Raw genomic sequence first — 14,997 nt, 5'->3', positions numbered from 1 at the left:
CTATCTGATACCCGTTACTCAGCTAGTGTAAGTGCGAAGGCTAGTTTTGGTCGGTTTGTGGGCGTTAGAGTGGGCGTGGCAGCATGATTCGACAAACTTGCGCTGCGTCTATGTCCCTGGAGTCTGCATTCCTAATCTCAACTTTCTAGCTTTTGTAGTTCCTGAGATCTCGACGTTCATACGGACGGACAGACGGACGGACAGACGGACATGGCCAAATCGACTCGGCTATTGATCCTGATCAAGAATATATATACTTTATATGGTCGGAAACGCTTCCTTCTGCCTGTTACATACTTTTCAACAAATCTAGTATACCCTTTTACTCTACGAGTAACGGGTATAAAAACAAAAGGAAACATTGGGGCGATAGACAGAAAAGAATTTATGAAACAAGGCGACTTGAAAAATTGTTGCTATGGCTGTTTTTATAGCAACTGGTATTAGCCCACCCAACCTTGACCATTTTATTCCGTACAAAAAAAAATAAATAATTTTAAATGGTCCCTAATTTCAAGTTCACGTTTTAACACCCTATCATTTTTAGGTTCAGCATGACCCCCACGGCAGAAAAATTAGCAAATCATTTCAACTTCAAAACATTTTATTCATAAGACTAATTTTTTCCATTTAATTTCTCCATTTAAAATTGGCCTAAATCATAACTTCTAACATGAGCTTATTTATTATTTTTTTTCCTTTGTGTGAGAGATATGAGAATGGTGCTGTGGGTAGATAATATGTATATGTATGTATAGGTATAGATATGTATATATTTAGAGTAGGTATAATAAAAAAAATATAAAATAGTATATAATATGTATTAAAAATAAAATAAATGCGTATAATAAAGATGGGGAAGACAAAAGTAAGGTTTTCCTTGCATGTTTTAATAAAAAAAAGAATTCGATGGTGAATATATGGCAGCTCAGACGGTGTTAAATTACAAGCATTGAAAAATAATTAGTTGATTGAGAATCGACATGATATTTACTTTACTGAGAGACATCGAGTTGACTTTGCCTCGATTTCTACATGCTTTTACATTTTCTTTGTTTTGCTTTTGATTTTAGAACAATTGTTGTGCAGACTTACCTCTCCATATCCAGACGGCGAAAGCGCTTTCGGCGAATCTATAGGGAGGGGTAAAGGGGCTTCTAGATCACTTTTTGTTTTTTTCTTTTTATTATTGATCACTTGATTTCACCAGGCAACGACATCATTTTCCCCTCATTTTTCTCGAAATTTTATTTTAATTATTTTTCATTTTCTTTTGTTAGCACGCAATCATCATCGCTTTTATATATGTTTCACTGGACCGATTCACTTCATTTCTTTACTTATATTTTACTTATATTTCAACTATTTTATTATTAACGCACAATTTATATTTATACCCGTTACTCGTAGAGTAAAAGGGTATACTAGATTCGTTGAAAAGTATGTAACAGGCAGAAGGAAGCGTTTCCGACCATATAAAGTATATATATTCTTGATCAGGATCAATAGCCGAGTCGATTTGGCCATGTCCGTCTGTCCGTCCGTCTGTCCGTCTGTCTGTCCGTATGAACGTCGAGATCTCAGGAACCACAAAAGCTAGAAAGTTGAGATTAGGCATACAGACTCCAGGGACATAGACGCAGCGCAAGTTTGTCGAATCATGCTGCTACGCCCACTCTAACGCCCACAAACCGCCCAAAACTGCGACGCCCACACTTTTGAAAAATGTTTTAATATTTTTTCATTTTTGTATTGGTTTTTTAAATTTCTACCGATTTACAAAAAAACTTTTTGCCACGCCCACTCTAACGCCCACAAACCGCCCAAAGCTGCCACGCCCACACTTTTGAAAAATGTTTTGATATTTTTTCATTTTTGTATTAGTCTTGTAAATTTCTATCTATTCGCCAAAAAACTTTTGGCCACGCCCACTCTAACGCCCACAAACCGCCAAAAACTGTCCTTCGCACTTACACTAGCTGAGTAACGGGTATCAGATAGTCGGGGAACTCGACTATAGCGTTCTCTCTTGTTTTTTCTATTTTTTTTTATATCATATTTTTTTTCATGTTATTTTTTTTCCTTTTTTTTGTTTCGATTAACTTCACATATTTACTCAGAACACCATTCTCTCACATGAACATACTCTCCTCACCAAACTTCAATAATTTCCCACTACAAAAAAAACTTATATATACTACAACAAAAAAAAATTAAATAAAATAAAAAACTATAACTAGCCTATTCTCGATACGGCCATTCCTTGGCAAACAAACTTCACTCTTCAATATTTTCAAAATTTTAACTTATACGCATATATATGCATATAAATATATATATATATATATATATATATATGCGTATACGTTTAAATATCGAAAATATTGAAGAGTGAAGTTCGTTTTGCCGAGAATAGGCTAGTTATAGTTTTATATTTTATTTTATTTTTTTTTTGTTGTATTATATATAATTTTTTGTAGTGTAGAAAAGAATATGTAGTGAGGAGAATATGATCATGTGAGAGAATGGTGTTCTGTGTAATAATATGAAGTAAATCGAAACAAAAAGAAGAGAAAAAACAAGAAAAAAAAAATTATATGAAAAAAATAGAAAAAAGATAAATTGTAATATAATAGTTGAAATATAAGGTAAAGTAATGAAGAGAATCGGTCCAGTGAAACATATATAAAAGCGATGATGATTGTGTGCTAACAAAAGAAAATGAAAAATAATTAAAATAAAATGTCGAGAAAAATGAGGGCAAAATTATGACGTTGCCAGGTGAAATCGAGTAATCAATAATAAAAAGAAAAAAAAAACAAAAAGTGATCTAAAAGCCCCTTTACCCCTCCCTATAGATTCGCCGAAAGCGCTTTCGCCGACTGGATATGGAGAGGTAAGTCTGCACAACCATTGTTCTAAAATCAAAGGCAAGACAAAGAAAATGTAAAATCATGTAGAAATCGACGCAAAGTCAAATTGATGTCTCTCTGTAAAGTAAATGTCATGTCGATTCTTAATCAACTAATTATTTTTCAATGCTTGTAATTTAACACCGTCTGAGCTGACATATATTCGCTATGGAATTCTTTTTTTTATTAAAACATGCAAGGAACCCCTTACTTTGGCCTTCCCTATCATTATTATTCGCAGTTATTTTATATTTAATACTTATTATATACTATTTTATATTTTTTATTATACCTATTTTAAATATATACATATCTATACCTATACATACATATACATATTATCTACCCACAGCACCATTCTCATATCTCTCACATAAAAAAAAAAAATAATAAATAAGCTCATTTTAGAAGTTGTGATTTAGGTCAATTTAAATGGATAAATTAAATGAAAAATTAGTCTTATGAATAAATGTTTGAAGTTGAAATGATTTGCTAATTTTTCTGCCGTGGGGGTCATGCTGAACCTAAAAATGATAGGGTGTTAAAACGTGAACTTGAAATTAGGGACCATTTAAAATTATTTATTTTTTTTTGTACGGAATAAAATGGTCAAGGTTGGGTGGGCTAATACCAGTTGCTATAAAAACAGCCATAGCAACAATTTTTCAAGTCGCCTTGTTTCATAAATTCTTTTCTGTCTATCGCCCCAATGTTTCCTTTTGTTTTTTTTTGTTCTTTTCGGATCTGAGTGCCCTTTTCCTATAATTCCCGAAGCACGCGAAATTTAATAATTCTTTTTGCATACGACGCCAGCACTGCGAGTAATACACTTAGAAAAACCCACCCATCGTCCCGAATCTGAGCAAGGCCGGAAGCAACGCGTGCGGTATTACCTCTTATGTCCATCAGCTGGTCCGAATACCCTGGTATTAATAACAGTGATATGCTACACTATGTTTAGCCCCTGCATATTCCTAATGGTCACCCCTATCGGGCCTTTTAACGCGGACACAAAGGCATTTAACACCATTTTCTCATACCATTTAATCTTCTCTTCTTTCAATAGTATATTATGCTCGCTAGACTTAACAAGGCTCACCAGCGCCTTTTTCAATGTCATGACCTTGTTATACAAGGCCTCCACTTCCAACTTCCTTTTCTTAATATGAGGCAACTCCATTATCAGGTCTTGCTCCGACCTCTTGTCTTTAAAATGAGAAACTAATGTCCTCTTAATCTGGTCCCAATTCAATTTCGTTTCATCTAGATCTAAGACCCTATCCGCTGCTCCTATTATCTTGCTCCTAACTGCTCTGAGCGCTATAAGTCCTATATTCGACCTTTCTTTTCCTTTGATCAAGCCTAATACCTGCTCCACCACAGCTATAAATCCGTCTAGCTTACCTCCTTCGCCATCATACTTGGGAACAATCTCTACCAAATCGATCAAGGTGATCGCTTCTAGTACACAAATAGTTGCCATTTTCTGCTAACCTAGCTACCTTTCTGCCTGCCTATTTAATATTAATATTTAGTAATAGTAATTAAAAAAGTGTATATGCCAAAACCGGATCTCCGTGTATGCCAGTTATTGGAATAATTTATATTGTGCGTGTATATTGTGTCCGTGTGTGAAATGGAGTTTCTGTAATTAATAATCAGGAAGGACTCCTCAATATTCAACCTTACTTTAACAAAATGGGGTTTCAAAATAAATATCGCTTCTTTTTTTTTTTGTTTTATTATTGGATGTTATTTCACTCTTTGTTATTATTTTCCCTTCCGATACCTTATTCCTTAAAATACCCTGCATGCCGAAGCCAGCTGTTCAGCTCTGCCATACAGCTTCACAACCAACTGCGCACAGTCATTGCTAAGGCATCGCCGTTTATCTAGTCCACCTTGCATGCTGAAGCTAGCTCGTCGGCTGTGCGATACAGCCTCGGAACCAAATGCGGACAGTCGTTGCACCTTGGTGTTTCTATTTTCTCTCACATACTGCGTAGTTTCTTTAACCCCCAGCCATACCTACGCTAGGCAGCCGCCCTGTGCGTTACAGAGCGCCGCCCAATACATGTGCATGGCTGGATTGCATAATTTCTTTTCTTTATTGTTCTTTTATTTTTTTTATTAATATTTTTTCTTCTTCATATCCAGTAATTTTTATTTTTTAATTTTTTTTTTCATTTTGATATTTATTTCAAATTGATTTATTCTGTCGTATTTTCCTCTATTTAAAATTTTAATTTTTCTCTATATACGAATATCCATTCCTATGCTAAGCAGCCGCCCCGTGCGTTACAGCGCGCCGCCTAATACATGTGAATGTCTATCCTATTTCTAATTATCCACTTTTGGTCTCGTCCTCAAGCTAAGCAGCCACCCTGTTTGCACAGCGTCCTGCCCAATACATGCGAACGAGCCCCTAATTTATTAATTTCCCTACATCAGGCCCCGCGGTGTTTTCCGATCCGCCCCTGTACTTGTTTGCAACGTTCGCTTCCATGGAACCGTTACGTACGACCGTTCTCCTACCGCCTCATACCATCGAACTTTTTGTTGCACTGAACCTCGATCTCCGACCGCCCGAACCGTCCGGCCTGACGTCGACCGACGACCGTTCGCTCGGCGAACTTCTCGTTGCGTCGAACCGCCGACAACCATTGTCGCTTGCCGACGGTCGTTCGTCTGCTTGAGCCGTTTGACGCGAACCGCCTGCCAACATCCGCCACCGACCGAGAGTGTATGCTGAGGCGGTAACTAACTATAAGGTTGAAAGGTTTATTAACATAAGTTTAAAAATCTCCAATATAGGGAAAGATACAATCTAACATTTACAAATATTATTAAACACCTCCTAAATACAACACATAACTCCACAATTTATTCAAAACAGTACCAACTTGCTTAAATGCATGAAATTGAAGTCGAAAACAAGTTCAGGAATTACTTAATCAGGGATGAGTTAGGGAAAATAATTCACCATACAATAGTCCAACCTGGGTAGTACAAAAAATCGAATGCTTCTCGAAAAATGAAGTATAGAGTAATTATTGATTATTTAAATCTCAATGAAATAACTATTCCCGACAGATATCCAAAACCAAAAATGGACGAAATCCTTGGTAAATTGGAAAAAGATAAGTATTTCACAACTATCGATTTCCATCATTTTGAAATGAACACAGAATCAATATCTAAAACTTTATTTTCCACCAAAAGCCGTAATTACGAATATCTTTGAATGTCTTCAGTAATATACTTCGACCGTTGCTTAACAAACACAGTTCTGTGTATCTGGATGATATTACAGTTTTTTTTTCTCATCCCTTACACTTAAATGCATTACAACAAGTTATTTCAAAACTTGCAGAAGCAAATCTAAAATTGCAGCTAGTTAAATGTGAATTCCTCAAAAAAGAAGATCGTTTTCGTGGTCCCATCGTAAGCCCTAATGGCATAAAACCAAACCCTCTTAGAGTTAAAGCCATAGATTCATAACTCATTTCGAAAAGGTAAAAGAAATCAGAGCTCTCCTTGGATTAACAGGTTATTATCATAAATTTATACCGAATTGTGCAGACATAGCAAAACTAACGACCAAATGTTTAACTTAATGAACACGTGTTAAATTACAGTGCTATTGAAAAAGAAATGCTCGACATAGTTTACTAGGATGACAATTTCTAATTTCTAGTGACCATAAACCTCTTAGATGGCTGCATACCTTAAAGGAACCGAATGCTAAGTTACCGCAACCATCATAGTGTCCAGGGAGTGTCGACAGGCGTGCTCGACCACTAGTCTCATGCGAGGTATCTATAATTACCCACAATCAACCGCTAGCTCGTAAAGGTCATCACTTTGGTAGCGAGCCTCCCGCAGAAAACAACTTAACGCACAATACCCTGTTGTCAACCATCCTTGCTGACGTCATTGTAGTCTGGGGCAATACTGCAACCTATAGGTTGCTCTTGAACACTGGATCTACAATCTTGGCATCGGACTCATTTGTTCAGCGAGTAGGCGAATTCTCTCCCGAATTTCTCTTCTTGGTCTCGCCGGCAACAGCACGGGCGTTACCCGAGGTCGCGTGTCAAGCTGCGCTCTTGTCATTCGAGTCAAACTATCGAATTGGTCTCGTTTATACTCAACTCGCTGCCGTCATCACTCCCAGCCCAAGTTAGGAAGACATTTTTTGGTAACGACTTTCCTATCGCGCTCAATACTGTTTTTGGTTGGATTATTGCAGGTTCTTATTCTGCCTGCGATGATCATCCTACTACTGCTATTACTCATCAAGCAGACCTAGGAACAATGGTTCGTTTTTCATGGAAATGGACAGCATTCAATCCAACCATGCTCTCTTGGACGCTATCGATCCTACAGAGCGTAATTTTACTGCCACCTATAAGCGATGGACGGGGCTTATGTCGTCGACTACCCTTTTAAAGAGAAGGCACCGCCTATTGAATCGACCTTGCCACAGGCAAACAATCGCCTGTTCTCACTGGAATGTAAATTTCGTCGGTCTTGTTACGTCGGTGTATTAGTGCCCGTGTCCTGGGTAAGGAGTAAGGCCGGAAACAGGTTGCCAGCGTAAGCCCGACGATTTTGGGGCGTGGGGTCTTGGTAAGCCCCTCACCTCTCCAACATAACGAGAATACATTTTATAAGCATTTTATACATTATCAGCAGTCCTCAGTGCCCCCCAAGCTCTAGCTTGATCGTAAAACGATCGGAAAAATTTTCGGCGGGTGGGAATCACTCCTTCATTCGTCCGCATGCCTGATGGATCGTCGCGGGCCGCGCTATACGATCCCCTTTGTCAAAGTTGTCCGTCAAACGTTATGTTATCGTTTCTGGCCTACTGCACTTCTCGCATCAGCCCCCCTTTTAAAAAGGTTTACCTACTCTTTTTTTTGTAGTTAAATAAATAACACATCTTTATTGATTAATAAATTGTTGGGTAATAGAAAAATCAAAGGCTATTGTCGTCGTGCGTCACATGGAGTTGCCTTAAACGGCTACCCCACGCATTGGTTCCCGAAAGAAAGGGCAGACTAATCCGTGGTAGTAGAACACGTTTTATTCTGGAAGAATTCAATGTTTCACAATTGCAACTAACTTAACTTATTAGATCACCGCAGTGTGTAGATCTCCTCCACGATGCCCTTGCGCCACTCTCGTCGGGCCAAGGCAGCATCGCAGACGAAGACCATATCACCCTGGTGGATGTGCTCCGTTCGGCGGCACCACTTCTCGCGGCGCACAAGCGTAGGTAGGGCACCAACCCTCGAATGTCGCTCGATCTAGCGACGTCCTGTCCAGTTTCCGCCGACATCATCTCGTCGGGGAACGACTCCAATTGTGCCTGTCTGACCAACAGGTTCTCCGCGTCCTTACATTCTGCTGCAGTAAGGCCGTATTCCTCGAGCTCGTTTCGCTGTTTACGGCACCAGCGCGTAAACCGTAGGACCCTGGCTGTGGTCCTCACCAGGCGACTGAAGCTCGAGAATCTCTGAAACGGAATAACAAAATCGTCTGCCGCAACTAATGCAAACTCACTGGGCATCTCTTCTACATCAGGGGCATCTGGAACACGCTCAGTTCCTTCCTCAGGCCCCGGCCAGCTGGCTGCTGGCTGCCTCAAAAATGCAGGTCCTCTTATCCCCCTTGATTCCTGGCTAAGGTCGACTCCTTTCTGCGACCGCGTCGCATCATCAGCCGCATTGTCGGCTGTAGGCACCCATCTCCATTGGGAAACCTTCGACGACTCCAAAATCTCCGCCACTCGGTTGCCAACAAACTGCTTATACCGGCGGTGGGTGCTGCCGATCCATCTCAGCACCGTCTTAGAGTCCGTCCATAACACCAGGTCCGTGATGACCACACTGTGCTCCTCCTTGACAGTGTTCATCAGCCTGGTTCCAAGAACTGCTGCCTGCAGCTCCAGCCGTGGGATCGTCATCGTTCTAATTGGGGCACACTTCGTCTTCGCACTCACGAAGCTCACCTGCACGTCGTCGTCCTCATATGTGACCCTCCAATAGGCCACCGCCGCGAATGCTGCCTGACTAGCATCCGCGAAGACGTGCAACTCTACGGCCCGGACTGCTCCACGCCCAAAATAATGGCGCGGACATCGGAACTGTCCCACGGCGTCCATCTTGCTTAACTCCTCCGGTAGTGGTTCGTCCCACTGGATCTTCTGCCTCCAAATCTCTCGCAGCAGCAGCTTCGCTGTAACCATGAGGCAGCACAGGAATCCCAGGGGGTCAAACGTTGACATCACCAGGCTCAAATATTCCCTCTTCGTAGGGACTCGATCTCCACTCAGGACGCTGCTTGGCACTCGATGATACTCCACGTTGAATCTGAAGTCATCTTTTGCTACTTGCCAACGCATTCCGAGGATCTTCTCTTCAGCCTCACCCCATCCGACGCTCTTGACTCGACCAGGTCCTAAAGCCGTCTCCACGGTGGGTGAGCTGGATGAAAACTGGCATAATTCGAATCCAGCATCCTTGTGTATCTCCTTCACTCGGGTAGATACGCTGATAGCCTCGCTCTCTGTAGCGAAACTGTCCACATAGTCATCGACATAATGGTAGTCGGTGATGGCCTTGACCGCTTTCGGATCCGAATCCCGATACTTCAGGGCATTCATAGTCTTCACGTAATGCGAAGCGCTCGGCGAGCAGGCTGCTCCAAACGTCATTACGTTCATCTCATAGACATCCGGATCTCTCTCGTCGTCGCCATCTCTCCAGAGGAATCGTTGGGAACATCTATCCTCGGGTCGGATCAGCACTTGGTGGAACATCTCCTTGATGTCACCGCAGACTCCGACGGCTCCCTCTCTGAAATGAAAGAGCACAGCTGGCAAAGGCTTATAGTGCTGAGGCCCTTTGTCCAGCTCCGAGTTTAGCGAGGTTCCTCCAACTTTGGCTGCAGCATCAAACACAAGCCGTACCTTGCCGGGCTTGTTTGGGTTTTCGACACCGAAATGTGGCAAATACCATAGGCGATCGCTCCTTACCGCGACCTCCTCCGGCTGCAGCCTCCTCGCGTATCCTTTAGACACGTAATCCTTTATAATCCGATCGTATTCCTGCGCCAACGGCTTGTTGCGCTTCATCTTCTTCTCGACGTTGACCAGCCTCCTGTACTCCATCTCATAGCTCGGTGGCAGCACAACGTGGTCGTCCTTCCAGAGTAATCCCGTCTGGTAGCGACGCCCCACTTTCACCGTGGTGTCTTCGAGTATCCTTTGGGCCCGAACATCGTCGCTGGCTGCGACCGGCGGCGCGGGCTTCACTCCAAAATTCTCCATGTCGAAGTAGTCCTCCACCATCTTTTCCATCGCGTCATCCACTGACACGGCAAGTAGGCAGGACCTCGGTGACGGCGTGGTCGGTTGCCCACTTACAGGCCCAAACACAACCCAGCCCAGCTTGGTTGCGGCCGCATACGGTCCCTCTCGAGCGAACCGCCTCGTCCTAAGTGGCAACCCCAGATGTCCGTGATCCAGGCCGATGAGCAGCTTCGGCACCACGTTGCTGTAAGGCTTCATCGGCAGACGCGCATCCCTGTGCACGCCCTGGACATCTCGTCGGCTCAATGTCTGCATCGGCAAACTCAAGCTCGAAACGGCATAAAAGTTTTTCAATACATGGCGAGTGGGCTTTCCAACTCCACTTATCTTCAGACTCACCACGTTGGTAGGCTCTCTGGTTGCCTTACCTCCAAACCATTGGATATTTAGCTGCCGACGCTCTCCTTGCACTCCAAGATCCCTTCGTAGCTCGTCATCGCTCATCGTGACGGAGGATCCCTCATCTAGGAGCGCATACGTATCCACCTTTCGCCCCGCTCCGTACAGCGTAACCGGCAGTATACGGAACAGTAGACGGCCTCCTTCGGCGTCAACGCAGCTCAAATTCCTCTGCATGGGCGCTTCCGCTTCACGCGGAGCTCCTCTCTCCAGGCTGTTGCTGGGAACGGCTGGCTGCCGGTTCCTCTCCTGGTCCCTGTGACCATCTCGTAGCGAAGGCCTCCTGGCCGGGCTGCGTCTGGAAACTGCTGGCTGCTGGTTCCCTTCGTGGCGTCTGAAGCCACCTCGCTGCAGCGGCCTTCGCTCCTCGTCCGCACCATGTAGCAGACGGTGATGCTCCCTTCGGCATCCATTAATCTGGCACTCACCTTGCGTATATCAGGATCTAGCCGTGTGCCCGCTTCGCAGGCAATTGAAGCAGAGCCGATGCCTCTTCACATTGCTCCACCTTTCCTGTGGCGAAGCTCCAATAAATTCTCTGCAGTTCAATATTCCATGCTGTCCTCCACAAAACCGTGCACACCACGTTTGGGTACTCCTGTAGCCATGCGCTGAAGTGGACTACAGTGGAAAAGGGCGCGATCGTTGCAGCATGCCTGGCCCAATCCACTCGCTTGCTCGTTGGCAGCTTGGCCACAAGCTCCTCCATGAGGGTTGGGTTCCCCAGGTGCTGCTCCGCCTTCGCTGACTGCAAGAAGGCCGCCAGGTTACTCACTCGGGTTGCGAAGGGAATGATCTACGCTCGGGTCGTCTCCACGAACGCACAGCTGAAGATCGGCCACTCCTCGGGCTGCCCTCCAAATATAGGCAAGTCCGGAAGCTTCCTTGGCCCATATGCTCCCTGGATTCCACTCGGCGTCGTCGCGGCGTAGGATCCGACAAGTGGCGATGCTGTTGCCGCATTGTGGATGCTCACGCCCGGTAGCACGAGTCCATGCGCTGGCTGCGCAGTGCCTGTTGCACACAGTGGCTCCACATAATAGTTGCTAGTCGTTAGCAATGGCGGTCCACTCGAAGATGGCGGCAGCGTACAGGCCGCACCGCTCGCACCGTCACCGTTGTATGGCACCGACCCGACCCCGTTATGTAAGGCCTCTCCGTTAGATGTGGGTATTGGCTGGCCGCTCCAAAATGGCGGCCACCCCGACGCTCCACTGTTGGCGCCAACTGCGCTTGGGCCAACTGCGATTGGCGCGCAATTGGCGGTGCTCACACTTTCCAGGGATCTAGCCTTCTCAAGCTCCCTCTGCAACGCTGCGATCCTCTCCATGAGTTCCAACGCGAGGGGCTGGTTCACCTCCGGTACTGAACTCGCAGCTGTGACAGCAGTACTTCTAGGTTGGGAAGCTACTGTAGTCACCGTAGTGGCCGGGCAAGGAATCGACGCCGCCGTGATGTTCACCCGCGTCCGAGTTCCTGCTCCACTACTGGCTGGCTGCTGACTCACTGTTGTTATAGGGGTGGCTTCCCCTCCGTTCAGCCGGGCACTCTTCCTGGGGGAATGCTGCATCTTCCCCAGCTCCAAAATGGCGGCGCCTCTGCGCGCCCAAAATGGCGTCTCTGACGCCTCGTGCCGCTGGCTGCGGCCACGGATGCTTGGCGCTCCTTGCGCCTTCTGACCGCTGGCTGCGGTCTCCACAAATGACGCTTCTTGCGTCTCCTTGTCGCTGGCTGCGACCCGTTCGTACATTTGGACTTCTCAAAAATACTAACTAGCCTATCGATAACAATATTCAATCCGCGACAGCTATCATAAAACGATTATGCGAAGTTGACTATAATTGTTTTTAGCGGGGAGTATTGAATTCTTCACCGGACATCGGTGCGCACGTCAACAAAAATTGTTGGCTATTCACGACTACAAACGCCGCTCTAAGAGCTCTTGTCTTTGCAAATTAAAAACTTGCCGCTTATTTTTCTTTAAACAAACTTGAACATTGAACATTTAATTTCTACTAATGAAATGTATTGCCAGGAAGAGGCTAACCTAAAAAGAATTTTTTTATACCGTCCTTCGGTTATTATTACAAAAACATACATAAATTTTCTAGTCGTATAAAAATAATATTGGCACAGGAATGTATGCATATATAAGAATATAGAGAAAAACACGAAACCAGTGTTCCGTCAAACTTACCCCACTTCAATCCGGAGCGATAAGATCTCGACACGTTGGATCCTGGCTGCTGCTATATATACGGCGTTCGACGCTGGCTGCGTCCCTCTATGTCGCTGACTGCGACGCCACTGTCGCTGGCTGCGACTCCTCTGACGGTACGTAGCGCTGGCTGCGCTCACACAAATCCTCCTCGCTGGCCGTCTAAACCGTCACTCCAGCTCCGGCAACTCTCTAGCTGGCCGTCTAAACCGTCATTCCAGCGCAAGTTGCCCCTGGAGTCGCCCTAGGACTGCGAATAAAAGGCTGTCGTCGTGCGTCACATGGAGTTGCCTTAAACGGCTACCCCACGCATTGGTTCCCGAAAGAAAGGGCAGACTAATCCGTGGTAGTAGAACACGTTTTATTCTGGAAGAATTCAATGTTTCACAATTGCAACTAACTTAACTTATTAGCTCACCGCAGTGTGTCCTCCAACTTTTGCGCCGATCTCCTTTGACTGTATTCCTCGTTCTTAGTTTCAAACTTTGCCGCTCATATGTACATCCGTGATGCTTCTTCGTTCTACGCTCTTCTTCCCGCATTCCACATTTTCGTCTTCTCGTCATCTGGTCACACCATTCGCCGTTGATCGATTGTCACCGATAGATCCCGATAACTCCCGTTGGGGCGGCGTTGCCACTTGGTGACCCTGGTATTTCCGTAGTGTGACCCGTCATGTTGATGTTTTTGCCCATCGATTGACACTATCGAGTGCCGATCGACCGCCTTGTGATCGAGGCGCCCCCTTTACTAAGCTTTGATGACTATAAACAAAATTTTGGCGGTAAGTTGGAGTATAAACAAAACGTTTCATCCTTGTAATCCTCGACTCTTTTTTTCCCCGCAGACTCATTTGGCATGCCTTGCGGTACTGCTGTACCGCCCCTCCCCTTTCCTCGGGAGTATGTGGGTTCCTTGGTCCGGTGGTTGTTGAGGCAGGATTCTGGTTCGTTCGTGGTCCGTTTCCGTTGACTCTCGCCTTGGCCTGACGCTAGAACGGTTGCTGGATGCGTAATCTGCACCCGTTGACTCTCGCCCTGGCCTGACGCTATAACGGTTGCCGAGCCTAGTCCGTTCTCAGGTGCTGTCACTCTCAACTTCCCGTCGTTTGTGCCTTACTCTTCCCTGGTGGTGGTTGTCGCGGGAACACTCTGGTTCGCTCGCGGTCCGCAGCCGTTGACTCTCGCCTTGGCCTGACGCTGTAATGGTTGTCGGACTCGCAGTCTGCATCCGTTGACTCTCGCCTCGGCCTGACGCTAGAACGGCTGCCGAACCCAGTCCGTTCTCAGGTGTTGTCGTTCTCCTGCATGCCTTCCGATGGATCCGACTCCACGTTCTTGCCACCCTTCTCCTCCTGATCCTGCTGTTTTAGGTCGCTGACATGTACCGTGCGTTCCTTTTTGTTCGTCCGGTGGCGAATCTTACATATCACCGGCGATATGAAATCCACAATTTGGTACGGTCCATCGAACCTCGGAGCTAGTTTGGCCGCAAACCCTTTAGCCGCTTTAGACGAATGGTGCTCCTTGGCCCACACCACTTCACCAACGCTTGGCTTCCACTGCCTTCTCCGCAGGTTGTAATGCCTTGCTTGGTCCTGGGACACCCTCTCTAGGTTCCTGCGCACAATCTCGAAGACCTCTCTCATCCTCTCAGCGTTTCCTTCCGGTGACTCTGGTTGCCTTCCCGTACCTAGCGTTTCTCTGTCATGGAGTGCGTTCGGTAGTCTTGGCTCGCGGCCCTGTGAAACACTGGAATTCACAGCCAGCATGATTTCGGGCCACCTTTCATCCCAATTCCTCTGGTTCTGTCCGGCAAACTGCGCTATCATTGTCTTCACAGTGCGGTTTGCTCTCTCTGTCGGATTCTCCTGTGGGGTATACGGTGCCGTAAACTGCTGCTTTATCCCCATGTCGTTGAGGAACTTCTTAAAAGCCCGGCTCGTGAACTGCACGCCGTTGTCCGTGATCACCACCTTCGGTACTCCAAATCGTGAGACTATGCGTTTCCTGAACGCTTTCTGCAACGTTTCCGCCGTGGCTGTTCGCAAAGGCACCAACTCCGTCCACTTCGAAAACCTGCCGATCAGT

At 45.5% G+C, this 14,997-nt stretch overlaps 1 protein-coding gene and 1 long non-coding RNA gene across 2 annotated transcripts in view; both read right to left on the bottom strand.

Moving 5' to 3' along the window:
• The window catches only part of LOC122319461, a 55,884-nt gene extending 44,486 nt beyond the window's left edge, over positions 1 to 11,398 (bottom strand). The window contains exons 1-3 of the mRNA XM_043206787.1: positions 11,188 to 11,398; positions 8,058 to 11,117; positions 5,458 to 5,676 (exon numbers count right to left, since the gene is read on the bottom strand). Coding sequence (XP_043062722.1) covers positions 5,458 to 5,676; positions 8,058 to 11,117; positions 11,188 to 11,398 — 3,490 coding nt within the window. The remainder of the gene's footprint in view (positions 1 to 5,457; positions 5,677 to 8,057; positions 11,118 to 11,187) is intronic.
• A 1,764-nt stretch (positions 11,399 to 13,162) lies between these two features.
• Positions 13,163 to 14,522, bottom strand: LOC122319509. The gene is made up of 2 exons (XR_006245114.1): positions 13,326 to 14,522; positions 13,163 to 13,273 (listed from the first exon to the last, which is right to left on the bottom strand). It is a non-coding gene; the product is annotated as an uncharacterized LOC122319509 (long non-coding RNA).
• Between the last annotated feature and the right edge of the window lie 475 nt (positions 14,523 to 14,997).

Source organism: Drosophila yakuba, chromosome 2L, assembly GCF_016746365.2.
Source record: "Drosophila yakuba strain Tai18E2 chromosome 2L, Prin_Dyak_Tai18E2_2.1, whole genome shotgun sequence".
Taxonomy (NCBI): domain Eukaryota; kingdom Metazoa; phylum Arthropoda; class Insecta; order Diptera; family Drosophilidae; genus Drosophila; species Drosophila yakuba.
Note: the sequence above shows the minus strand (reverse complement) of the source record. Positions and strands in the feature narration are given on the sequence as shown.